Source organism: Tetranychus urticae, chromosome 2 (assembly GCF_039701765.1).
Source record: "Tetranychus urticae isolate SD_2017Ah chromosome 2, NJAU_TeUrti_SD_1.0, whole genome shotgun sequence".
Taxonomy (NCBI): domain Eukaryota; kingdom Metazoa; phylum Arthropoda; class Arachnida; order Trombidiformes; family Tetranychidae; genus Tetranychus; species Tetranychus urticae.
The window spans coordinates 14703140-14730594 of NC_142959.1; the positions used below are offsets into that span (position 1 = coordinate 14703140).

Below are 27455 nucleotides of genomic sequence, written 5' to 3' on the forward strand. Positions count from 1 at the left end.
ATTTTTATATGAGCAAGAATGAATTAGCGGGAGTCTAATCTTATCTTATGTTTTGACAATTGTTTTTCATTTAATTGGTGATTATTTTTTTAATTCGATTTCACAATTTTCAAAATCACCTTTTTCAACCCTTTTGTATCCTAAAGTCAAGCCCTAATCTTCATTTTTTCATCTAAAAAGGGTCCTACTTTTTGTATCTTGTGTTCTCTCCTTTTCTCTTTGTTCTTCCTCATCTACTTTTCCCTTTCTGGTTTCTTTATTTATCATCTTACTTTTAATTAATACTATGTGCTCAGTTCATATCAAGCGTAAGCTCAACACAGGTGATTCTGGAGATGAACCTCAAACGGTTGACCATGGAAAAAGGAGAAAAAACATCGGTAGATCGACTGGTAAAAGTACTGACCCTTTTGTCTCTGTGGAAAGAGCCCAGTTAACACCTCAACAACGTAGATCTCTTGGATTACATAATATTGAATCTGTTTCAACTACCCCCGTTAGTGCTGAAAGGAATCCTCTTCGAATCAGAGAAGCCATTACTGGCCCTAGAAATACTTTTGGTACTCCTATTGGTAGAAACTCTCCAAGGTAATGCTTTATTACTCTTAATGGTGTACTATTTCGTTTGTTCTACTTTCTACATTGATATCTCTTTTGGTGTTCACACTTGTGTTTACTTTTAGGATTGATAATTAACAATAAAACTAATTTATCTTTATCTATTCTTTGTTTTTAGGCCAGGAACTCCATTAAGCAGACGCTCAGCTGCACCTGAAGAAGAAGTTACCGCTGTTTACACTGAGTGTATTAAGTTATCTGCGGCTAATAAAATCAACAGTAAAAATGCTTTCGGATTACGGTTAATCGATTGTATGAGCCACTTAATCAGACAGAAACCCAATGAAAAAATAAACTTTAAACTTGTCAGCAGTGCTTTGGATGCTGGAGCCAAAATTTATGGCCATCGTGTTGATTGTGTCCAAGCTGAAGCTCAAAAAGTTGCATCAGGTAATTCAGTTTTCTTTTGGCCTAATTATGTTTTTTGTAGCAATTTAGCTTATGAATCTATTTTATCATTCATGCGTTGGTTCTATTCAATTTGTTCATCGAAACTAAGCATTGCATCATTTCCAACCTTAAGATTACGTTCTGTTTCCTTATCAATTTCCCGCTTTATCTCATTTCATCTTTTTTTTCTCTTTTTTATTTTTTTATTTTTTAGGTTTGGTTATTGCTTTGGATAAAGATAAATCGAAAGAAGGAGAAGATAACGAAGGTGATTTAGATGGAGATGAAGTCAACGATGATGGTGAGACTAGACCTAAAAGGAGAAAAGTTGGTAGAAAAACCGTCAAAACTATAGCAACCAATATTGAAAGCTTGAATACTGCAAAAGTTGAATGTAATACTCCACCTGATCCATTGTTTTCCTTACTTTCATCGTCTTTTGATGTTGGTAATGTAAATGGTCTTCTTATGTCAAATCTGTGCTTGAATGAAGATGGTTTACTACTGTTAAACCCAACCGAAATAACCTCTACTGATAGTCAAACTCATGATGTTAAATTGGATCGATCATTAATTGATGGAGTTTTGAACCAAAGACCACAGATTGTACCCCAATTATCTAAATTTGAGTTTCTGTCTCGCGGTGAAGACTTGGACAACTCAATTTCTACTCTAAGAGCGGGAACCCAAACACAAGATAAATTGAGTTTCGCATTAGACGCTGGAATTTCTCATTCACAGCCCTTTGAAGCTTCTTTGGAACCTTTGGACAATGATGATCACCATGATCCTGGTGGTTTCTTTGATCACGATTCAGTCAGATCCGATGGTGAAGAGGATGGCTTGGAAAAGACTGTGATTGAAAATAATTATAGTCAATCATTAAATAATCAATATTTAATGCGTACCGTTGACTCAGATGGTTTTGATAAATTAGTTAAAGCCTTATCTGATGAACCATCTGAATATACTTATTTCAATAAGGAACTTCTAGGAGTATGGGCTGGTCCTGAACACTGGAAGTTGAATCCCTTGGCTAAACGTGGGGCTAAGAAAACGCAAGCTTTGGCAGCTCCAAAAAGTGCACGAAAACCCAAGAACCAATTTTCTGAAATTGATTTCAAGCAAACTCTTCCTGCCGAGGAAGATGGGAGCACAGATACACAATTAAAATTCTCAACTCTGTCCAATTGGACTGAAAGACTTTTACCCAGTGACGTTTCTTACGAGCCAATAAGATTGATCAAACCTTTCCTTAAAGAAGGTACAACATTTAGCATTCTAAGAAGAACAGGAATCGATCCTAACAAAAATGATGAACCTTCAATCATGAACGATAATTGTTCAGACGGAAGATCTTCCCCTGGCTTGGATGCTGGTATGGATAATCACTATGACGATGAGTTCCCGCCAACTCAAGAATGTTTTTCAACTCAAGCTTTTAATGCACCATTTTCTGGAGACAACCTTGTTGATGAACCATTTGCTGTATCATCAACGGCTTTACCATTTTCAACACATGCCAAAAAAATTGACGTGAAAAGATTAAAACAAGAAATGTGGACTATTGTAACAAGTGATATTGTAAATAAAACTCCCGAGTCTTCGCAAAACAAAGAACCATCTACAAACAATGACCAAGAGCCTAGTACAGAATCAACGGCTAATTTAAGCTCTTCCGATAATGTAAGTCGAAGAATTTCTTTGGTTAAAACGTGTATGCTTATTATTGCTTACTAACAACTTTTATCTTTTTTGTTCTGTTTCCAGGTGGAAAGTTCTGAAGTGTGTCATTCTAATAGTCTGGAGCAAGACTTAACCTTCTCTAATATGTACAAAAAGCTACCTGATAGAGTCGGAACTTCTATGGCAAATAATCTGAGTGTGCCAATAGCTTTTGTAGCACTTCTACATTTAACTAACGAGAAGGTTTGTTATTTTTCTTTGGATTTACATTTTTACAAAAACTTAATATTCTTTTTCAATTTAAAACTAATTTTCCATTATTTTAATTTACTTTCAGAATCTACAATTGCAAGGCAAACCAGATTTATCGGATTTCATTATAACTCCCGAGTCAATGGAATGTTCATAAAAAGATATTTTTCTTGTAAATACGGTTAAATCGGACTATTTCTTTCTCATCAAAATATTGTAAAAAGTGTTATCATATTGTTTTCATCTTCTATCATGACTATTCACGTACAACATACACATTCATCATCAACAGTCCCCTCTACCCTATTAATTATTATAAAGATTAGAATTTATATTATATAAGGAGTTATTGACATAAGCGAAATTTAATAGACCCTCAAAATTTTGATTAAAAGTTGTAGCAAAGGCTCAGAATTGTTGAATCACTAAATCAATTAAAAAAAATTCGACTTATTTTCAACAAATGTTTCTTTTATTCAATCACGGTCAAGAATGCAGCAGAAAAAACCTAGTATTCTTGTAAATATTCAGATTGTACCTGAATTGACAGATTCTTATAATTACTCATTATTTTATAATGAATAGAGTTCCGTTGGTTTGTTATTTCAGTTCACTATATTTTCTAATAATATATTCTGGAACTTTTTGCATTTCATGTCAATTCATTTCATGGTTAATATGAGTAAATTAAACAACTTTCTCTGATTGTTACCTTTCCCAGCCATTTTAATCTGTTCAATTGTGAGATTTCTTTAACATCTTCATCTACTCACCTTATTCCTGATGATAACTCACGGCAGCTCAACAACTACCACAATGATTGTTGCTTTAAAAATTATGTGAGCCAAATGCTTGAGTCACAAATTTGGCAAACTGGATTTCACTAAATTTTGCATTTAATTCACATTTTTGGTCAATATCAGTATTTATAATTGTCAGTCATGTTTACCAGCTCGAAATGGAAATATAATGAGACCGATGTCATTATCTGCAGTTCTTATATCTAAATGGTCTAAACTCGATCTAAATTCGAGCACAAATATCAGATCATTTTCTGCATAAACTACAAACTTTGACCAATTACTTACCAAAAACGGTCGTTTATTAGAAAAGAATTGATTAATTGAAGCTTAAATAGGGATAATTGCTTTTTTAGTCACCTCTAAGCCGTCCATAATAAGGAATATCTATTTGGACTTTTGGTCAAAACAGACATACAGCATCAATAAAGGTTGCATGACATTAAGGACCGCATTTAATTTAATCTTAAAGATTTGAATATTCAGAAAAAATTGTCCTTGTTTGATATTATGATCAAAGTTAGTCATGATTCATGAAAAACAAGAAAACTAAGTCATCTGTTTAATTTCAAGTTTGATTGAAAAAAATATTATTTGGTCGGAATTGACTGATTCATGGAGTTAAGGACGCTTTTCAATCTCGATATTAATTGAACTAATAATGTGTGCTATCACCGTTTTAGCAATTAAATCTAATCTATCTCACAGACAAAATAAAATTCTGTATCATTGATAGATGTTATTCCACTCTTGGGCGATCGATTCCTTAAGTTCGTCAATCGGATGGTATTGTCACACTTCACTTAAATTTTTCTTGCGGAAATGGCTCATACATTCTCAATGAGATTGAGATCCAGCGATCTAGCGAGTCAAATCAAAATTTTGATTCCTTTACTTGAAGTACAATCTTTAATTGTTTTTGATGTTTGAATAAGTTACTAGAATTATCTTGTTGGCAACTGAAACAAAACCACATTGGCCAATGTTCATTCATTTCCCAACTTAAACAAAAAGTAGTTAATTGTCAAGTTTTTCACCTTATTGTCCACAATTATTATTAGTTTGATTTTTATCATTTTTATTTGCTATTCAGAATTGTTAAGTCAATTGAGTTAAATTGGCTCATCTTCAATCTTGGTCAAGTAAGCATTTTTTCATGCGATCATTCAATTTTTACCTGAATTGGCAGATTCATAAATCTATTCAAACGAGAGATGTTTAACGATTCCAGTCATATTAATGATTAATTTGATTGTTTGCTTACGAACACTAAGCATTAATCATTTGATCAGCATTTGTTTACGTCATCCAATGTCCTGACTTGAATAAATTAAACACTTGCAAATTGACTCAATTGACCATCATAATCGGCAAATTATTTTTAATAATAATCATGTTCAGTGATTAAACTCTTAACATTCAACTATTCAATATCAACAAGAATAAATTGCAACTGATAAACATTCAATTTAATGTACTGATAAACCTGTTTTCATGGTTTGGACAAGTTAAATGTAGCTTGTATCAAGAAAACATAAGCTAACAATTTACTCATCGATTTCCAATTTTATATTTACTTTATTTTTTTCCAATTAAATTAAAATTGATTGAATCACGCAATTGCAAGTAACGCTGTACTGCTCATTATCATCTTCATAATCATCTTAATAATCTTTCATTCACCTTAATCACAGTCATGATTAAAAGGCTTGTTAGGCTATTTTTAATCAATACATTAAGTGTATGTACATTAAGATAATTCAAGATATTCCAAGTCTGTAGCAGCAAGTTAACAAAAACATAAAACCATTAATGATTCCTTGTATTCGTTATTTTGTTTTCATATTGCTCTTCAACCTGCAAGTGCTAATTGATTTGATTATCTCTAATTGAGTACAAATTGTCTTTTATTAATATCATAATGTTCAAAATTCATGCATCAACTTGAATAAAGTTGAAATAAATAAAATTAAACATTAAACTGTTTGGGTAAAAAAAGGACGATTATGTTAGGAAAAGAAGAGCAAGAACTGAATATGCTTGTGTGGTCAGACAAGTTTGTCTTACAATTATAATGATTATGGTCTTAACCGTGAAGATAATTTTTATCTACAACATCTTCTTTTAATCATCATGATACATGTTAATCCTATTCATTAAAATTAATTCATATCTCTTCTTTTTTAATTCAGTCCGTTTTCAATGTTGAGTCTGTTCATTTAGAGCTTGTTAAAAGCTCGTTTACTCCCTTTACCTTTTTTTGTTTTGTTTCATGTGAGAATCTGAGATCAACAAAATTTAAATAATAATAATAATCATCGCCATCATCATCATCATCATCAACTTGATAATAATAGTGATAGTCATAATGAATAATAATAACTAACTAGTTGACTAAATCACAAAATGTTTCCCCTTTTCAGCTAATAAGTCAACTCAAGGTATGGTAATGATGGATCCGATTGTTGTCTTTTTAATTTAAATTTTCGCTTCGCCATTTTGTCCGATTCTAATTAATGATTTTTATCTAAGAAACCATTATAATCATCTTTTGTCATCACCATTATTATCATTATCATCATCATCACCATCATCAGGATCCATCGTCTTTGTCCTGGCTCGGGCTACTTTGGTGTAATCATATTCAATGAAAATTGTCCGACATTAAATACTTTCAAATCTTTACTTTCAATGCTCATTGTTAATCTATGGTTGACTAATTGTTATTAAAAGATTCATTTAATGAATATAAGTGAACTTATAAACAATGAACTTCTTTTAATTTGCTGATTGTTGTTGCTTTCCTTTTGTTTTGTCCATCCAAATATCTGTAATGAAAGGGAGAAAAGATGAAAATCATTAGTTACAATTGAAAAGAGTAATTAAATGTTATGATAATTATTGTGATTATGGGAATTATATCAAGAAATTTAATGGGAAACCATTTATCTTCAACTGTTGTATTAATTTTCAACTAAACTATGAGCATTAATGTAATTGTATGCGAGTTTGTATAAATTAAGAGCTGATTATTTGTGAGGGTCAATTAATTTGAAACAAATACAGTTATCAATGGTGATTATAATCATTAGCAAGAAACGTAAATGTTGTTAATAATTGTACAATTTGGTACATTCACTTATCCAATTACTTAACCATCATTTCAATTAGATTCTAATATTACATTAATTTTAAGATCATACGATAGTTAATATCAGTTTAACAATCATATCATTTGATTCTTGTTTAGTTAAAGAATCTAATCAATGTTAAATCAGTCTAATTAAATAGTTCACTTGCAAGCATTTGAATTGCGTCTTATAAATAACCACAAGAGGATCAACATGATGATGATGAATATGATCACCACTGTTGCTCTCTCATCATGCACATTTCATCAAATTTTTTCAGAATTTAATTCCAATTCCAATTAAATTTTTATCTGATGCTGACTCCATTTTACAATCAGTAAACAATCAATCAATGTACGGGCGTTATTCATAATGTAGTAGGAAGGTAAAGTAAAAGATAAGTAATAAATGATGTATGCATTTGGCAAGAAGTTAACAATTTGGTATGTAAATTGTTAACAATTAAAATTACCTGCAACTAGAGATCGAAAGGGAAAACCATACATCAACCCAAGACATTATTTACAATGATAATTAATAATTTGGATAATCTGACTCTTATTGACTGATTGTCTTACTGATTATGATCAAACCTGTCAGATCAATGTATCTATCAGGAAAAGGCACAGTCGAAATGGAAGATGATGGAATGGAAATGATTAATTGTAATCACACTTTTTTTTCTTTGCCCAAAAAAAATATGCAAATATCACCAATTATATCCTCTTTTATAAATGTAAATTGTTACACTTGTAATAGCTCAGTTCACAAAAGATGACTTTTCTCTTAGGCCCAGTCTTTGAAAGATTAATTGTAATTTTGTTTAGTGTGGTTTTCTTGAGTTTCTGAACTGTCTCCTCCTGAAATACTGACAACCAAGAATTGCTTTGACTTTATCCAGGGAAACAAAAATGAACAGCAAACCAACAGAGAATACTTTGTTCCAGTGTTTGTAGTAATTATAATTGTCATCATCATCATCACATAATAATCATTAAGTAAACTTGACAACCTGTAAATAAACATAAAACACCTCAATGAGTTTGATTTGAAAATGAGATTAAAGTTTCATTCTAACGAGGTTAGAGGCACAAATGCATAGAGAGAGACAAAACAAAATCAGAAAAAAATGAGACTTACATAAAGATATTCCATGTTCTTGAGTAAAGTGATCATTGAAAAGTCATAAAATGTAACCTTCCATCGTTAAGATCAGCAAATGTGTACCGAACGTGTTCAACTCCATATTTCATCCTGATTGGTTCGAAATCGAGATCCTTTAAGAGGAGAAGCACTGTTGACTCTGTAGTCAGCTGGTCTATTTATGCCTTGTCTCGAAGTCGTTAGTCCATTGTTTATTATTCCATCTTCGTCAACCATAGCAGTGCATTCTGTAGATGGGGTGAAGGAGAGAAAACAAGAAATTTGTATTAGGCTTATTAGGTGATTTCGTTAGGTGAACCATCTGATTGCATTCAACTCTATTGAAAAAATTTATTCAACATTTCAAAAACAGAAACAGCAATCAACAAGGTAACACTAGTTGACAAGGCCACCCTAGCTTACAACAAAATTTCACTAATTATATATCTTGGTAAGAAAGTCAAGATAATGAAGTATTAAATGAAAAGATATAATACAAGCTAATGAATGTGAGAAGCTTTGTTTCCTTTAAATTTGTAACTTGTCATCATGTATCTCATGTAATTCTTGATTTCTTAAGTAAAACCATTCTTCAGGCTTTGTCCACTGTAATTTGTTAAAATCAAAAGATTGAACTAAACCTTAAACACTTAACGTTAACCAACCAAAAAGGCATGACGAGTTGTAAGATCTGTTGTCATCTTTAGGTAATCACCAGTTTGAGTCTAGATCACATCAAAATGTACACCACAGGATTTATATACTTGACTGTTACGAGCTTTGATTTCCGTCCATCATCCAGTAATCCAATGATTAGTCAACAAATCAGTTTCAAAAAAACGATCCAATCATTCATGATGTTAGGATTGAAGGAAATTAACTCAACAGGTTAACCCTAGATTCACTGAAGACTGAAAGAGGGAAAGAAAGGGAAGGAGAGAAAATATAGAAACGAAAATTTATTAATTAATCAAACATTTGGTTCAACCTGATTAGATCAGATTGCGTTTATCAGGTTAAATTAGCCAAAAGCAAAATCAATTACCAGTGTTAATCTACTTATTTCACAATGTAAATACAGGTATAAACGCCCAATTCAGGCCTCAGGCTTTATCTTTAGCCACACTTAGGCTTACTTTCTCTCTTTTCATCCTCTTTCTTACCTGCTTTCTTTCACTGTTCATCCTTACTACAAATATTCACCTCTTGTCAGTATAAACACACAAGAACTCAACTTTATATGTTGAGAATGGGTTTCAATTAATTTACAGGTAATTAACCATTTGATTTATAATTTTCAATAATTTTCACTTCTCACAAAATTCCCTTAAGCTTAGAGTAAGGTTAACTTGATTTATAAAATGTATCAAAACAGTTGGTAGTTAATAAGAAACTAAGAAACTGATATTAATCAAAAAGTAAACAAAAAAAGTAAATTGGTTTCAAGATAATTTATTCATTTGCGTGCTGTAAATTGTATTTCTAATCTATTCACATAGATGGAGTGATAAGTGACCAAAATCTATCGAGTTCAAATTTTTGCCCAAATCAAGGATTTGAATCTTAAAAGATATGTAAACATTACATTATTTATTCCGGTTTTTATTGATTATCTTCGTAATTATCTCAATTATTATCATCTAATTTATATTCATGATCAACCCTTTATTACTCAAAATATGATCCCAATTATACTAACAACTATCATTTAAACATTTGATTGCTTTCACAGTAAAAAGATGATTATAACTGTGGATACCAAAAGAAAATTTTAATTGTAAGTTTGCTATTCTTTTTCTGATGAATTTTCCTTTTTCTCTCATTCTCCATTTCTTATTAATATCATCTGTTAAACTTTAATTGTTGTACTTTAACTAGAACTAAAGGGCGACCTTTAACTGTAAAAACAACCGTTTTTAATTTGAATTTTAAAAATTAGTTACTACCACTTTCGGCCTCTTCAACGGTCATTTTCTTCTCTCTCATTTTCTTTTAGGTTGAAGTGTTTATACTAATTTATGATACCGTTCAAATTAATCATATAAGTGATGTAATGTTATCTTATTCATCTATTTACATAATTCATTCAAAGGATCATGCCATTTGAAACTATCAGTAAGTCAAATGTAAGTTTTACCCTCTTTTCACTATAAAAATTAATATACAATTTTCATTCTTTTTTCACAACAGAAGCGTTCAAAACAAGCCTCTTGTCAGCCTGTTTAATAATTATCAACGGGATTTATGAATGAACTGGACCATTTTCACATGCAAAATTTCAATATCATCTATTGTTGGGAACTCATCATTCATAATGAACCTTATCAACTCATCTTGTGTGTTATTTGACTCAATATGATTATTACCTTACAGTCATTTAGTCTCTATTTTTTGCGTTTCACTTGACACTGTTCACCGAGCCAACAACTGATTGTTAAGGTGTTCAAAAATTAATACTTAAAATTACAATTTAAAAGTCGACTAAACAACTAAGTAAGTTTAACATCGTTTAACAGGCTCTAGCTTTTTCACTTGCACTACTGTAACGGACCCACTGTTCGAAGATGGCGCCACCGAAATCTCTTAAAAAAGGAGGTTTCGTCTCTTTCTTTGCGACTTTTCAGAGGTTTGACTTACATTAATGTTATTATTAATAACATGTTTTAATTCATTTTTTCCCCTAATTTTCTTACCAGACTTTGGATTTAAACATTATATTTAACTAACCTTAATGATTGTTTTAATCTTCCCATAGTCACTGTCAAGGGTGAAAGTTACCTTGCCTTCTTTTTTAATCTTACCTTTTGTATTTCCTTTTCTCTTTCTTTCTTTCATCTTTATCTGTTACCTGTTCCTTTCCAAATTCATTTAGGTAAAGCAAAAGTAAAAAAGGATAGGCTCATGTGAACGTCAACAGATCATTATTTAACTCAAATCTAAATTGGTCTGACTAATTGTAAATTGTTTGATGGCAGTAAAAGAAAAGGAAGAAAAATGAACCAACTATGGAACAGAATGAGAAAAAAATAAGATTAACTAACCAGTTAGCAAGTTAAGTAATGAAACATGGAGGTAAGCAGTGAACAAAACAAAACATCTTTTAAATATTCGACAAGTGTCGTCAAATCTGTAACCACTCAGTGCTCCTTTGGTCAGATGATTATTATAATGATTATGATCATCATCATCATCATTAGAGAGTTTAAAAGAAAGGTAAAAATAATGAAAGATGAGTGTAGCTCTTTATGATATTTATATCATTATTTAGAGCTCTTTGAAGATGAAAAGCATCATTTATGATGTAAATAAGATTGTTCAGCCAAAGATCATAATGATGATGTTGATGTGAAGATTAAAACAAGGTCAAAGTCACCAATTTATTGACCTCTTAATGTAAAAATTAATAATTTTTTGATATTTCCTAGAAGTTCAATGATTATGAGCGACTTTAACCAATTCTTGATTGATGCAGTACAAGTTCATCTACACTAAATCAATATCGAGAGTAATACAATTTTATATTGGAAAGTAAAGAGCAGAAATTGTATTTTCAAGTAAAATCATCTCTAAATCATGTCAACCTCGTCTTTTTTATATTTATTTGTTCAGAAATACTAAAACTAATTTTTCTTTTCTTTTTATCAGCCTTGAAATCCTCGCGAACAAACAATTTTATCGAGTTGAAGATCTTTCATGGACCTGAATTGTGTACTGGATGTGGCTTGAAGTTCAACCTGTATCCATAATTGATTAAAATTACTGTACAATTGAACACTTGGACAACATTTAGATAAGGATTGGACTCTTATTCTGGCTAATTTGATAAACATGCCTGTCATTTGATAATTAAAACTCAAATCAAGTGGACATTTATTGTGAACAAGCAAAAATCCTGTTACTCGTCATCATACCTGTTAAGTAGTGCTGTTTGTCAAGGTGGCAACCTCAGTGGTGGTTAGTGTCTCAACTTATCCTTCTCTATTCACTCACCAGAATCTTCATTATCATGACTATTATTAAGATTATTATTTTTGAATGAACTAACTTGTTTTCATCTTGTTGCGCTTCTTTTTTTAGGGAAAAGTTTTTGCTGTTGTTATTCAACTTACCAACAACCGTTTATGACAATTGAGCCAAATGATGTTTAATTGTACTTCATTTGACATCGTTAAGGAATTCCTGTCTCAACAAGGAAAGAGGCGGAGGTGATGATGATGATGATGATAACTCTTATCATTATTATGATAATGATACGGATAACGTAATAATATGGATAAAGAAGTTACGTGAACATCTATGTGACGAGATGAGAAAGGGAATTATAAAAGACGCTTTTGATGATAGAAATAATCTAACCTCAAAGCTCAATAATAATTATGATAATTATAATTGTGACAATTAATGGACAGAATTGTATATTTCATTCATTAATTCTTTACTCTTTCCCTTTTTATCTTATTCTTTGTTCACCATCAAACAATCATTTCACTTGAGAGTTTAACCAATCAAATGATTATATTAACTTGACAAAGAAATGAATTCCATTGACTCCTAATTTTCACTTCTAAACAACCTTTACTGGTCTACCTTCACAATTGAATCAATTTAACAAATTAACCTTTCTTTTCATCTCTTGTGTTTCTCACTAATTCAACATTTCAATAAGCTTCACCAAAACTTATCTGATTCAATTTGTTCCTCATTTTTCCCTCATCTTTTCCCAACATCATACCTTGTTAAAGCTAACATTTAGACAACAATTGAAACTGATTACACAGTTAAATTGTTAATTAATTAACCAACTTATAGATACAAGTTAACATTACTTCAATCCACCGGCAAGTTGACTTGAAATCAACTTTACCTTTTGTGAATTGACTTTGCGTGATCAACTATAATGATACTTTTTAGTCTATTTTAATTATTGCATGTTAATTATATTTAATTGACATGCACTTTTAATTGAATTAAAGTAGTTTCCTAACAAAGAGCTTATAAGAAAATAGTGACTTTGAAAAGAAGAAACAAATTTGACAAAATTCGTAAATTAATGACTAAAGGCTACTGCGATCATGAATGATCGCACTTAATGAAGACACATTTGATGAAGACTTAAATTTTCAATGAAAAACCGTCGCTGAGAAAAACTAAGGGAAAATAAAACCTGGTTTTTCAACTGAACAAAATGAAATCGAAGGTTGAAACTTTTAAGCGATTTATCGAATACTTGCGAGCACAAATGGCTCCAATTTCATCTCGATATTGAGGAATAACTTAAACCGGAGTTTACTCTGAAAAAATTAAGTCAATTGATTCCAGATGAGACTAAAGATTTGGGAAAACAGTTTTGTTGTTTATTAGCTAATTGCTACCGATTTGTAGATGATGATAATTATGATCAACATTGCTAAATGATTGCCGTTTCATTGGGATTATTGTTATTTCATCAATAATCAGTTTTTAAATGGTTTACACTATAATTAAGGTGAAAAGAGTACAAAAAAAGGTAGAGAAAAAGAAGAGAGAAAATAAAAGAAATGATTTCGTTTCTTGAGAGTTATAAACATTTTCTTTTCCTCTTCTTCCGAATTTCTTAATAATTGCTTCTTCTTCTTCTTTTACCTTACAGGAATCATCAATATTATATCCACCAAAAGGCAAAGGTACTAAGAATTAGTAAAATAACCACAAAAATGATAACAACACCAATCAAGGAAAGATAATTTATTCAGCTATCATTTACCAATGTTCACACTGGACGATTGGAAACTAAAGAAGCAAGAAATGATAATTCAAGACACTGGAAATTATGTGATTACATGAAAGAAGAAGACACGAAAGAAAAGATAAAAATGAAGAAGAAGATGAAGGAAAATGGCCTTAAAAAGGAAAATAGACAAACAATTATGGAGTAATTTACTTTGATAAATTCAAGATGGGAATCTAATGTGAGATGGAGAACAACAAATTGTACCATTTAATTGATGACTTGACTCTTTCAACTGGCAGCTGAATTGTTCATTATGTTCATTACAATGTACAATTTATCGTGATTTAAAACATGGTTAACAACAATTGTACAACAAAACTGATGAAGATAATGAAGAAGAAGAAGAAGAAGTTATTTGGTTTAACTTTTCTCGTTTCAATTTTTTATGATCAACTGGAAACGAGAAAAAAAAAGATTCCTTTGGCAGATTATCGTACAACAATTAACTAACATAATCAGGTTGATAAGGCAAGTAAATTTAATTTATATTATCATCGTACAAATGATAATAGTGATAAAAACTCATGAATATATCAAAGTTAAATTGAATTTAGCTCATGAACAACATCAACAATACAAAAAAGTAGACGTTTGCTCGCTTTTTTACTCAGGTGAAGAGCAACACAAAAACTGTTGAGAAATGGTTCTTTATTGTTTCCTTATTTTCATCATCTTCATCATCATCTCATCATCTACATCTTTTTAAAATATTATTTTTTACTCTCTTTTTACAGCCATTGAATCACATGGAGAAGAAAGCATTAGCGAGTGGAAACAAGGAGGAGATACAAGTTGGAGGTGGAAATGTTTATATTTATAAATGAATATATATTTAGATTGTTAAAGAGGGAATAACATGGTGATAATCGTGAGCTCAAGCTAATTGGGAATTTCACGCTTCTCCTAAACTCTATTCTCATGGTTTCATCGCCTTCCATTCAATCCGTACAAATAACAACAAAACATCATCAGCAGCCAATTTACTTGAAACAATTTTTCCTCATCTTCTTCTCCAGGTTAAATGAAGGATACAATACTCTTTCTTTTTTTCATCACCAGCACATCATCATCATCATTATCAACTTTATTTTCATCATCATCTTCATCATCTTCATGGTCAAAAGCCAATCCCAATCTTAACAAGAGTAAAGCTTAAAAAGGTAAGAAAAGGTGTGCATATTCACGGCAATATTAAGGCTTATATTTTGTTTTATTTTTTGGTTAAAAAGTACGATAAAAAGCCTTGTTAACTCATCATCATCTCTCTCTCAAAGCTTTATCATCTCTAATGGTGATGATAATCAAGATGAAGATGAGAAGGAAAAATAAGATGAAAACAAGATATATTTGATTCTTTCTTTTTTTTATATTTTCTCTTCTATTACAAGTCAACATTCTCATTACTTGTTTAATGAGTTTACCTTGTTAACTCGATGATTGCCTGTCATCAGTTTTTACCTTCTCTCTCACTATTTCAGTTCTCCCTCCCTGTGGGTTGTTATTACCCGGATATCTTTTGATGATTAGAATGAAAATGATGAACAAAATAGAAAAGAAGTAAAACACAAATGAACATCAAAGAAATGAGTTTCATCTTTTATTCTCTCTCTCTCTCTCTCTCTCTCTTTTCAGGTATATTTATCGTGTGAAATACGATATACCAATTGAGGTGTGTTCATCATCATCTTCATTTCATCTGTATCATCGCCATTGCCATCAACCATCAGCTGTACATCAGAAACTATTGGCCCTTAAACGGAAATCCCAAAGTCTAAAGTAATGGAAGAAGCGCAAGAAGTGTTCAAATGATCAAATGAAATGGCAAACAATAAGTAGTTTCAATTTTAGCTCATCATTCATCAACCAGCTCATCATATTGATAAATATTTTGATTTTATCCGCAAACTTGATTCCTTTGTCAATATTGTTTTATTTCAATTACAATTTTTGCCCATTGAAACAGTAACAGTTAGCAAAAAGGTAAATCAGTTATATTATGATAATGTTGTTGTTGATGATGATGATGTTTGTAATGATTATTTGATAAAAGTTGATGAGCGATACAAAAGGCGAAAATAAGTCAACTTGAAGTACATGATTATCACTTACAAATTCAAGCACAAAGAATCAAATAATAACATTATAATGCCAATTCAATTGACAAACTAAACATTTCTTTTTTTTCTTTCTCTCTTTTCTATTCTCTTTCAGGCCAAACACTTTAACGAGGTTCCTATTGTGACCCGAGAAGGACGCAAATATCCGAGGACAAAAACGCAAAAAGAGCAGCCAAAACCACAATCCACTTAAATTTGGCCCTTTCCTTCATCTTTTTTTTTGTTGCTTCCCTTTGTCATCTTCATCTACATCATCATTGGACTCACTTTACGTGTGTTTATATTTTCTGTCTATTGATTGTTGACTTTATGAAGGTAACTTCATTTTTGAATAGTTAATCAAACGATGACGACCAAAGATGAAGATGCCAAAGAGAGGCAACACAAAAAAAGTGTCAAAACTATTGAATAGATTTGGCAAAAGGAAATAAATGAACTTCCTTTTTTTCACCAGCAACCAGCAAAAGAAATCGCAGGTAAAAAGGAAAAAAGGTGTTCCAATGGCAATGGTTTTTACTGTTGTTGTTGATGTTTTATTTTGTTACATTGTCATTGTAACCTTTCATTGTTGACTCTTGTCGATCTACTTTTGAACAGATTGAGTGTTGATTATTATAAAGGTTATTTTGTCCTCTTTAAGCTTGTATATTTTTCAATTGAATTGAAATTTATATTGATATTTAATAATAATAGTAATCATATATCAATAGACTTTACCAGGTAAAAAAAGAGAGAGTCTCAATGAATATGAAATGAAGCAAATGAAACAACATCAACAACAACAAAAGCCAACGGATATGTTGTCAAACATAATCTAATTTATATCATTGAAGCCAAAAAGTGATACAAATTGTATAATAATCATAACACAGTTAACCTTAACGCATACCAATTGATTACTTGTAATGTGTACATTTTTGTTGTACCATTTAACACCATTAATCAATTGATTGTTGCTTTACAAGACGGTTAAACATTTTCAAAGAAACACTGATTTCCTTGAGAAGCAAATCTTCAGACACTTTCAATTGATCCATCAACATCACTAAATTAATTTAATATTCACTTCTTGATTTTAAACCTTTCAAAATGCCATTTCAATTGTAAATCTTGTTCTGAGATTTTTAATTTAATTTTGAATGTTAACCTTCGCACTGGTTTGATAACAATTTGAAAATCAATGTTGTGACAATTTAATCCAAAAGCCGTTACAAAAGCTACTTTCAACAATTTTTGTTGATGGTTTTGTTTCAATCTGTTCAATCCGATTTCACCTTTTCTCAGTTTAATCATCACTTGTTGACTACTTTTTTGTTTGTTTGCTCAGGTTAATTTATTCCATGCCAACTAACCTATCAACATGAAATCTAATCAATAATAAAGAACAATCAAGAGATTGGAAAATTGTTGAAAGAAACAATTTTTCAAATCAACTTTTCCTTGTTCATCTTTTTTTGCTGAACAGGTGAAAGCTCGTTAACTGTTTCAATGTAATCAATAAAACACCGGGTTTCTCTTGTTTATGTGATTAATCTAAACCAATCTTTACTCACCTCATAATCATTGATCAAATTGTATATTTTCAATTTAAAACTATATTAATCATTGGAAACAAAAATAATTGTAACTTGAATACAAACAAAACGCTCAACAAAAGGTAAACTAGATTATAATTTACATTTTCATGTAACCTGGTTTAACTGCTTTAATAGGAACCTTTGATTTAGGATTAGTTGGCTTCATTAAATATTGATCGATATTAAATTTAGATTTAATTTAATCGAGATTAAAAATTGCGCTCATTTTTTTGTGGCTCCATCTAATATTAATTAAGGTCATTGTTTCCATTTATTCATCTCTTGTTTTTTCAATTTGGGTTTGGATTTTTCATCAATTTCATCTTAATCAACGGAATATTTAATCATTTTGTCCATTGGATACTTGTCTGAAGTAAATCTGAATCTGTGATAAATCAACCTATGAGTTTGTTAAAGTTACAAAATAATGTTTTAAAAAAGCCAAGAATGCTTCAATTGAATATTCAAGATCCATGTTAATCTTACCATGTTTTTGGACTGAAATTTATATCATTGTGTTATTGATATTTTTGGATATTCATTATGGTCTATCAGTTTGTCATAACAATAAGATATGATTTACCTTGAAAAAATGAAACCAAATTGAAAGCTCTTTTCTTCAGGTGAGAAAACAAAGATTAAATTGTTGGTGATAAAATAATGGTAATGATGAAGTTGATGATGATGGTGAAAAAGGAGCCCAAACCAGATTGAGAAAGTAATTATGTTGTTGGCAATTAATGAGATTAGTTGTGTTGATGAGTTACAAATGCTAATAAATTTTGGTAACAGCAAAATAAACCAACAGCCATTATCTTAAATGTAAATCTTGAATGTAAAAAAAAGAGCAACTTCTAATTATCATCATCATCTCCTTTATTATTCACTCCTTCATCTTGAAACATTTTAAATCACAATTTGTTAACCATGTTTAAAAAAATAATCATCTAGGAAATAATCAATTTGAATCAATCTTGCGAGAGAAAACCTTAAACCTTAAAAAATTGAAAAACTGGACAAAAAGAAACCAGAAACAAGAAAAGCCTTAAAATAACCCGTAAAAAAGGGTACAATCATCAGATGAATTAAATTAGCTAATAGCTATAGTTGATAATGAAAAAATAATAATGATAATAATGAATATTAACTATAATTATAATAATGTTGGGCTGAAGTTTCACACAAAACAAGAAGAAAAAAAGAAACGGGAAAACCTTTGCTCCTGTTGCTGTTTTAATTGAATTCACAGATTAATGAACAAAGGGTTAAAAGAAGAGACTGAATTGATTTATTCAAGTGAAAACCTTCAGGTGACACTTTCAATTATCACTTTACACTCATCTTAAACCTGATGTTTTGTAAGCAAAATATCACAAGAGCAACAAAACTGGTAAAGAAGAGACAAAAGGAAAGAGTTAAACATTTTTACAAAAACCTTTTAATAACCTGTTGGAGTAGTTGAATAAAATATGCAAATTAACCTGTAATTAGGCTAATTTTTTGTTATACAGTGTACCATGAAAGGGTTTACCATTAACTTGTAACTAGTTTACCTTTTAACTGGAAAAGGCCTTGAAGCAAAACTCTCAGCCAATTGTTTTATAACTCATGAAGATATGAGCCTGAACAGGGTAAAGATGAACCCAAAGATGATGTTGATTAAAAGCTATGTAAACATGCTTAATCCTTGAGCCACAAGTTTAACACCATAACCCTTAACCAAGACACACACTTAGATAAAGTTGCTCATTGATATTGAATGTATCTTTACATCTTTCTGTTCATCTTTTTTTTTGCCTCTACATTTGTTCATGTTCATCATCACTATTATTATCATCTTCATTAAATCTTTCGTTGTTGCTTCTCTCATCAATCAAATTTATCATTATCATTATTGAACCTTGAAAGATGAATATAATAATGATAATATTAGTTACTATTAAAACATTTTTCAGCTTACAATTTATCTTGTTTCTGTATTTCTTGTTGTTGTTGTTGTTTTTGTGCTTCATTTCTTGTCAGCCTTTTCTTCTCGTTTTGCTGAACATTATTTAATTTACCTTCAATTATACAGCAAATTATTTCAATTATACATCAATTGTGCATCAACACAAGCTGAAACTATCTAACCTTTGTATATACATATCAAATTAACAAATAATAACAATCAAATTATAAATCAGAGGCCAGAAATGAAAAATGTTTATTTCCTTGAATCATACTTAAGGGCTTGTGTCATCATCATCATTATCACAACCGGCAAAAGGCAATCTTTATCATTATTAAATCTCGCTCATCTTCACCATTATCTTAACATTTTACTCTCATTTACACCTTTACTTTTTTTATACCTTGTACCTGGCTTGTTTGTTTCATTTCAAATTCAACTTTCTCCACCTTAAATAATAAACACAATTTAGCCTGCCAATTAGCAGCTTTATTCATATTACGCTGGGTGAGGATCCATTGCATACAAATTTTTTTTCAATCCAATCCTTTTATTTGCTATTTGATACCTTTCAATATTATATCATTAAATAATTAATTGTAATTTTGTTTCTCTTTGATTCTGTTATCTTTCAAGAAATCATTTGCACAATTTATCTCAACTTGTCATGTCAATGTTTTCAATTATCAATTTAACCGCTTTAATATGACTATTGCAACAAATGACAATAGATGGGGTAAGATTTATATTCAATTTAACCGGTAATTATTGCTTGTGTTAAAATAACAAATGCTTACACTAATTGTTTTAATCATTTTCAATCCTTTTTCAGGTTCTCCAATTCTTGGTCACTTTGGGCAGTTTAAGGATATCAAGGAATCTGAATGTCGACTAGTCTTTCAATGGAATGGCAGATATAGAACTGAATCACGCTTCGAAGTGTTACTGATGTCTCTTGCAATGTACCGTTGTTAACCATGTATGGTTTAAAATACGAAAGATATTGGATTGCAAAGTCAAACCGTACCGAATTACCGAACTTTTCATGTTACAGACTTTCCACGCATCAAGACCAACCCTCTTAGTTCGATTTGGATGTCTAACGCAACTGAAATTCAATGTATAGATGTTTAGATTGTGCGTCTTCAAGTGTATTATGAAAGTTGTAAGTTTGAATAGTGCAAAAAATATCTCATTTGATTCAACATACAAAATCACAGATTGCAGAGTAATCATTTGAAATCAACAGAAAATGATTTATAACTGGAGTTAACTAACATACGAAATGCTAAATTGACATAATAATTGTGAAATGGTTGGAAAAGAGGCAAAAAATTAAGTCAATTGATTCCAGATGAGAGACTAAAGATTTGGGAAAACAGTTTTGTTGTTTATTAGCTAATTGCTACCGATTTGTAGATGATGATAATTATGATCAACATTGCTAAATGATTGCTGTTTCATTGGGATTATTGTTATTTCATCAATAATCAGTTTTTAAATGGTTTACACTATAATTAAGGTGAAAAGAGTACAAAAAAGGTAGAGAAAAAGAAGAGAGAAAATAAAAGAAATGATTTCGTTTCTTGAGAGTTATAAACATTTTCTTTTCCTCTTCTTCCGAATTTCTTAATAATTGCTTCTTCTTCTTCTTCTTCTACCTTACAGGAATCATCAATATTATATCCACCAAAAGGCAAAAGTATTATGAATTAGCAAAGGAACCACAAAATTGATAACAACACCAATCAAGAAAAGATAATTTATTCAGCTATCATTACCAATGTTCACACTGGACGATTGAAAAAAAGGAAACTGAAGAAACAAGAAATGATTGCTGTTATTTGTTGATTTTTGTACTTTATGCGAACAAGCCTGAAGTGGATAAGTATTGTTGGAATGACGAAACTTCATCTGGTAAAATACTTCGATATTTAGATCTAAAATGAATTACGTTTCGAAGTTACTTATGACTCTCAACCCTACATGCATATAGTTTAAAATACAAAAGATATTGGATGGCAAAATCAACGCAAAATCAACGCAAAATCAACGCAAAATGAATGTCGTGTTTGAATTTTGGCAGTTCCTGTTTGTTAATGGATAATGTTAATAAGCTGATTTAAAAAGTCATTTTGTATGTTAAGAGCTGTTAAATACAATAGTTACCAATACAAAATGACTTAAATTGTACATTAAAAAGAGCTTCTCCTCTTGGAAAACATTAACCTGTCTAATAAGGTTTGATAGTTTCACATCATCTCTCAACCACAGCCATGTAACCAGTATGGAGATAATCATTTGCTAAACAGGAAAAACGAAACGTTTTGTCACCAAAACAATTTTTGTTCATCATAACCATTTCATATTCCTGATCGGTAATTCAGTTGGTGAGGAGGAGTCAATGTTTTACCATGGTATACCTCCTAGCCTATCAACATAATCCTGCTGAACAGAAGAAGAAAGAAAAAAAGAAATCAGTAATTGTTAATATTACCTTGTGAAATGTCTTATAACATTGATCAAGGAACCATAGCGATTGTCCATTAATAATGAACAAATCTTTCGCTTTCTCCAGATAAGTAATGATGATGGAAATGTTATGCTACTAACCATGTTAACTCAATGGTTAAATAGTTTATTATTACAAGCAATTAATAATCCACTGATGATCAGATAAATTGAACAAAAAAGCATAAACACTTGACATATCGACAATTAATATTATCAACTAGAGTTTTGACAATTGTCTTAAACTTTCTTCTTGTCAAAATTGCGTTTCCATTGATCATTACATAAACATTTATTTTATGAGCATTTGTTGAACACCACCAGCTAAAATCATCATAATCATTGTTATCATCCCAATTATCATTACTATTATTGTTTTACAGTTGAACAAAATTCATGATATAATCTTGATTCGTACAAGCAATTGTCTCGATGGCTGTGTGTGTGTCGCCTGTTTTGCGCTATAAGTTATCTTGCTTCACTTTGCTGTTTTTAAGTGATAAATGAACTGTTTGAGAAGATATTATGTTGATTGGAATCAACTAATTTAAGTTGACAATGAAAAAGTGTTTGTTAATGTTTTTCCTTGATTCACCGAGTAAATACAAAATCATTCATTCCAATCAGAAAGATAAAGTCAAAAACATTGAGAAACAAATAAGAATTTAAAAATTGCCATTTTAACCTGAGAAACGTTGTACCAGAATTGAAATGATTTCATTTTCAAGACAATTTACTATCAACATTGGCTTAATGAGGTAACAAATGGGTTCCACTATTATAGTAGCAGCATAATATAACAATAATAATCAACCAACAAAACCTTTATTGTTTTGATAATAGTAATGTTGTTATTGACTTGTTTATATGCTTATTTATTATAATGTATATAACAAAATACATGATAAATAATAGTAGCTTTAACCAGAGTTGATTGTCATTTTGTTTGCTCATTTTGGGTCGTTGTTGTTGTTGTTGTTGTACATTTATAGCTTGCCCATTGTTACAGTGATAGTTGTTAATCTGGTAACAATCAGCTTCTTAGTTTCTTTTGGTTAGGTTAATAACTGAAACACGTTTTACAAATCAAATCTAATTTTCATTTTCTTGTTTTTCTTTTATAGATTAATTGAAAGACTGATCAAATGGCGATTTCAAGGCAATCAAGTAAAAAGGATTACCAAGAAGGCATTTTCAAGAGTTGAAAGGATTTAATTTGCATAATACACATACAAATGTTCCAGTCAATAACAAAGTAAAAAGGATTACCCTTGCAGCTTAGATTAACAACATTATCATTCATCTATTGTCATTTGCCTTTACCAACGAAATTGAGTTGCGATTGATAGTCAAATTGTCAGATTGAAGGGTTGATTCTCGCCGTCTAAACTGTCAACCATCAAAGTTAATCAGTCATCAGAATCACAGTTGTAAGGAAAACAAGAAAAGTTGGATTAAAATGCTTACAATAATTAAAATGTTTGCATAGTTTTGCTGTGCCACGTTGACTGACCAGTAATCATAACTCTTCATCCATTGAATACAAAAACATTAGCTATTCAACATCATTTGGTTTTTGTTGAGCATATTGTCATATCAACATAATTTGTTTAATCAAATACATCAAATAGCTGATAGTCTAGAGTATCTATGAACGCAATTTCAACTCTTCGGATAAATCAATAAATTGATAAATTAATTTTGAATTTTTTCACCCAAAATTATCAATAGAGCTTACAAGTTAGCAGTAAAATGAACTTGGTTGGATAGCTGATATCATGATTTGCCTGGTTGCCATCATTAAGTTATTATTATCAACAATTAGTTTAGTTTAAAATTAATTGATTTAATTTATTAGATAATCAAATATTTTCGCTTTTTTAATAAGCGTTTTCTTGTTGCTTTTTACACTTCCATCATTATCTGATTGTTTTTCCCTTTCTTAATTCAAGTTTAAAGTTCGTCAGGATAAATTGTTGTTTGCCTCTAAGTTGTTATTGTTGTTGATGTTAGATAAACTGAAATAAATTGTTTGCCAGCAAAAAAAAATGATAAAGTGTTATTAGAGGTTGATGTTGGTTTATTATCATCACATTAAAAGCAAATTATGGATATGATTTGTGATACAAGTGGCAATGGATTTTTCGTGCCTACCTCGGTGCCAATTTCGGCACCAACCAGCCAAAATATAAATTCATTTAAAATTTAAAAGCATATTAAAAGATAAGAAAGAGATGAATATAAGTGGGAGGGGAGAAAATGAAATCATAATAATAATATTAAACAATCATATTTAAGGTAACCAATTAAGTGGTTGGATAAGGGAGTGAAGACGTTAGGATGAGATAGAAAGAGGAGAGAGAAAGAGGAAAACGAATCACGACCTGAAGATGAGGGGAAATTTGGGCTCTGAACAGCGAGAAGAGAATGAAAAAGATTGAAAAATGAAGTGAAAAAGTAAATGAAAAACTAACAAAACATCAGTTATGAAGGTTTTTTTTACAACATCAGGTAAACAATCACAATCAACGTTATAAACAAGGCGGTCAAGTTACCAGTAAATGTAAAGGTAACCATATAACCGCCCACCCTCGTGCTTAGTTGAAATTCATAGTTTTTTCAACTTCATTTTTTATCAGTAAGTGTATTTGAGAGTATCTTTGAGCGTTGAAAAATTTTTACTTCATTGGGAGGGAAATGATGATGGAGATGATGGTGTAGATGGTGAAGATGATGTAGATTATGATGATTGTGTATTGTTTGTTGTTGCTTGTTGTTATTGCCTTGTTTCGTTGAAGGCAACCAAAAATTATCATCAATGATGGTTTCTATTAGAGATTAACTTTGGTCAATTACAATGATAATGAGTGGGATGGCGTTAAATTTCTGGTGAACAATTAAATGTAATTGCAAATGAAATGGTCTCGCCATTTTTTTCAATTATTTGCTGCATTTTCTTCAGCCTTTTTTCTTCTTCTTTCCATCTCATTTGACTGTGTGAACTTGATTCCTCTTTTGTGCCGTTTTGCGTTGAATAATATTTTGGCAAACTTGAAATAACCATGTCCGTTAACTGCATAAACCATCTGCCTTTGTTGATGATAGTTGATTCCTTTGAGTTATTTCTTTCTTCCATTTTCTTAATTTCTTTTTTCGCTTCTTTCGCCAATTCTTTTTTTCCCTTTTCCTTTTGTTTTGTCTTCATTAAGTTGATTATCGCTCACTGAATAACAATGAAGGGACTTCCAATGTTTTACCATTACCTGTATATATGCACAAAAAAATAGATATTAGAGAACTGTTAATAAGTAATAACAATAGTGATAATAATGACGATGATGATGAAAAAAAACTGAAAGTGTCTGTTTGTTAATAGTTCAACGTGTTAATTGTGAGTAAAGAAAGTCAATGAGCGAAGGGAAAAAAAGCTAATCAAGAACAATTATGTGCAAAAAGAGACTTAAGTGATTAGGATAAAAAAAAGGTAAAATAATGTTGACTCTAAAGACATGAATTGATGTTGATAATGTAGTAATTGATGTTTCTTTTGCCTACCTTTTTACCCATTAGTAGATCCATTGCAATTTCACTATCTGATAGCTTGATTGGACATAATTAAGGTCACACTTGAAACATGAATGATCAACCCTGTGAGACCGGATCCCAGTATTTAGTCAGTAACCTTTCTGATAAGTACGTGATACCACGAGACTGTTGGATAAAAGGTAAGTAAAAGAGAGAGAGAGAGGTTAGATGAGGGAAGACGTCAACATGAGCATCACGTATCACCTTAATGATGGATCACATCCAATGGTCTGTCAGTCTGTCTGCCTTTTCCTTTTCTTGCTTCTTCTTCTTCTTCTTCTTTTCAGCTTTTGAACATTGCTTTTGAGCACAAACAACAAAAAGACAGCAACGAAAAGTGCACACACCAGCAACCTCCACGGAATCATCGCTGTTGTTTTTTTTCTGGTTTCCTACTTTTTCCTTTGCTTGGATTTTATACACATTTTAATATATAATTTAATTATAATATCTGTGTTCATGTGCATGTAATACTTTGTGTGTGTTTGCTTGGTATCCAACTTGAAGCGATACATTGCTTGTCAACATTAACTTTTAATTACAATGTACTTCTTCCGGATTTCCGATTTTGCTCACAGATTTTCATCTTTTGTCAATTTTTTCGTTTTTCCCCGTTTCTTTTAACTCATAAATTTTGTTCATCATGAAAGGCTTTTGATTCTTAAGATTCTTACAAACGCATGTTAAATCGTCAACATATTCATTCGAAACTGATTCAAACACTGAAACTTGAATGAAACTTGAAGCTACTAACGCTGTTTAATGACGAATGTAAAGCGAAGACGAAAAACTAATCAACTTATAGTTTGATCAGAATGAAAAATGAACTACAGAATTGAGATGCTTGCACAAACGAATATAAATCATGGTTAAGAAGAGATCATAATAAAGTATGGATAAAATATGTGATCAGAGTTGAAATTCAATAACTTTTTTTCAGTATTTTGATGGGGAATTTCCTGATTCAACTTTTTTGTTTCATGAACTAACTTTACCGACAAGAGTAATTTGTTTACTTTTGAACAACTTTTCAAGACAAATATGTAACCTGGATTATGTAATTCATCACAATCAATGTAATTAACAGACAGACAAAATCCGTTCATCCGTATAATACAGTTCTGCTCTGTCTGCATTATGAAACTTATTCTTTACTCTTTTTTTGATAAACTTCAAGTACTCATAAAGCCATACGGTTCTCGTTGGTTAAATTATAAATATCACTGTGACACGAAGATTCTCGTTCTGGTAAGCTTGAAATCATATTAATCAATTTCGAGAGGAAATTTATTAAACATCATTTGACAGTAAATGCAAGCGATGCAATATTGAAATTTTGCTAGTAATTAAGCAATTTATTTTACTCGAGTAAATTCATCAACTTAATGGTAAGGCAAACATCAATATTAACTTCTTAATAATGAAGACCTCGTTAACTATCAAATCAAGCAAGAAAATAATAGTAATCAAGTGTAAATTATAATAAAAAAACATACTTTGTAATGTTTCGGATGAAGAACGCGGTCCACAGATGATTCAAACCACAGTGTCAACTGTTTTCATTTGCTTAATGATGATTCCATTTGGTTGATTGGTCAATAAAATAATAACCTACATTGAACTGGCAAAACATTGTATTCCAAGTGTAAACCATTTTCATCATTATTAAATTAAACTTGAAAATTGTTACATTAAAAGCTTCAAATACAAGTCAAACATTGTTTCTTTTTGACTCGTAACCATGTGGCTTGATTGTATAAAATAGTTAAATAAATAGATCAACAGCACAAAAGAGTTATAATATAATTATACAAAGAGTAACATTGAAATAAAATTCAATTAATAGAAATAATTAACAACAATTAAAATTAAAAACAATGGCAAAGTCATTTGGAAAGCCGTTAAACCATTACAAAATATGATCCAA

At 30.6% G+C, this 27455-nt stretch overlaps 1 protein-coding gene and 3 long non-coding RNA genes across 26 annotated transcripts; 2 read left to right on the top strand and 2 right to left on the bottom strand.

Annotated features, from left to right (window-relative positions):
• Window positions 1–8: 8 nt before the first annotated feature.
• barr (non-SMC condensin I complex subunit H) lies at window positions 9–3410 on the top strand. Its single transcript, XM_015929905.3, has 5 exons — window positions 9–588; window positions 737–1008; window positions 1223–2694; window positions 2779–2937; window positions 3032–3410. The coding sequence occupies exons 1-5, from the start codon at window positions 287–289 to the stop codon at window positions 3101–3103; spliced, it is 2277 nt and encodes a 758-aa protein (XP_015785391.2). The 5' UTR covers window positions 9–286; the 3' UTR covers window positions 3104–3410.
• Window positions 3411–5637: 2227 nt separating this feature from the next.
• On the bottom strand, window positions 5638–9326 carry LOC107370749 (uncharacterized). 3 transcript variants are annotated; one of them, XR_016199286.1, is made up of 5 exons: window positions 9184–9326; window positions 8662–8931; window positions 8018–8268; window positions 7350–7889; window positions 5638–6574 (listed from the first exon to the last, which is right to left on the bottom strand). It is a non-coding gene; the product is annotated as an uncharacterized LOC107370749 (long non-coding RNA). The 3 variants fall into 3 exon arrangements; XR_001570700.3 differs by having other exon boundaries at window positions 8662–8924; window positions 9066–9193; XR_016199285.1 differs by lacking the exon at window positions 9184–9326 and adding an exon at window positions 9066–9181.
• LOC107368712 (uncharacterized) lies at window positions 9188–23987 on the top strand. 20 transcript variants are annotated; one of them, XR_016199280.1, is made up of 13 exons: window positions 9188–9291; window positions 9753–9797; window positions 10113–10146; window positions 10211–10646; window positions 10893–11092; window positions 11666–11974; window positions 12098–13526; window positions 13650–14258; window positions 14525–14950; window positions 15423–18107; window positions 20069–20168; window positions 20265–20974; window positions 21101–22872. It is a non-coding gene; the product is annotated as an uncharacterized LOC107368712 (long non-coding RNA). The 20 variants fall into 20 exon arrangements; XR_016199274.1 differs by having other exon boundaries at window positions 9194–9291; window positions 10017–10146; XR_016199267.1 differs by lacking the exon at window positions 9188–9291 and having other exon boundaries at window positions 9571–9797; window positions 10017–10146; window positions 15423–15770; window positions 16002–18107.
• Window positions 23988–23992: 5 nt separating this feature from the next.
• On the bottom strand, window positions 23993–27439 carry LOC107369649 (uncharacterized). Of its 2 annotated transcripts, none has more exons than XR_016199287.1 (4): window positions 27025–27439; window positions 25733–25930; window positions 25499–25654; window positions 23993–25206 (listed from the first exon to the last, which is right to left on the bottom strand). It is a non-coding gene; the product is annotated as an uncharacterized LOC107369649 (long non-coding RNA). The 2 variants fall into 2 exon arrangements; XR_001570368.3 differs by having other exon boundaries at window positions 25733–25935; window positions 27025–27438.
• Window positions 27440–27455: the final 16 nt, after the last annotated feature.

What these genes read in the sequence shown, in the direction of transcription:
- barr (XM_015929905.3), top strand. Translation starts at nt 287, where the DNA reads ATGTGCTCAGTTCATATCAAGCGTAAGCTCAACACAGGTGATTCTGGA. An exon ending in ATTGGTAGAAACTCTCCAAG is followed by an intron (nt 589 to 736) that starts GTAATGCTTTAT and finishes CTTTGTTTTTAG; the next exon opens with GCCAGGAACTCCATTAAGCA. An exon ending in AGCTCAAAAAGTTGCATCAG is followed by an intron (nt 1,009 to 1,222) that starts GTAATTCAGTTT and finishes TTTATTTTTTAG; the next exon opens with GTTTGGTTATTGCTTTGGAT.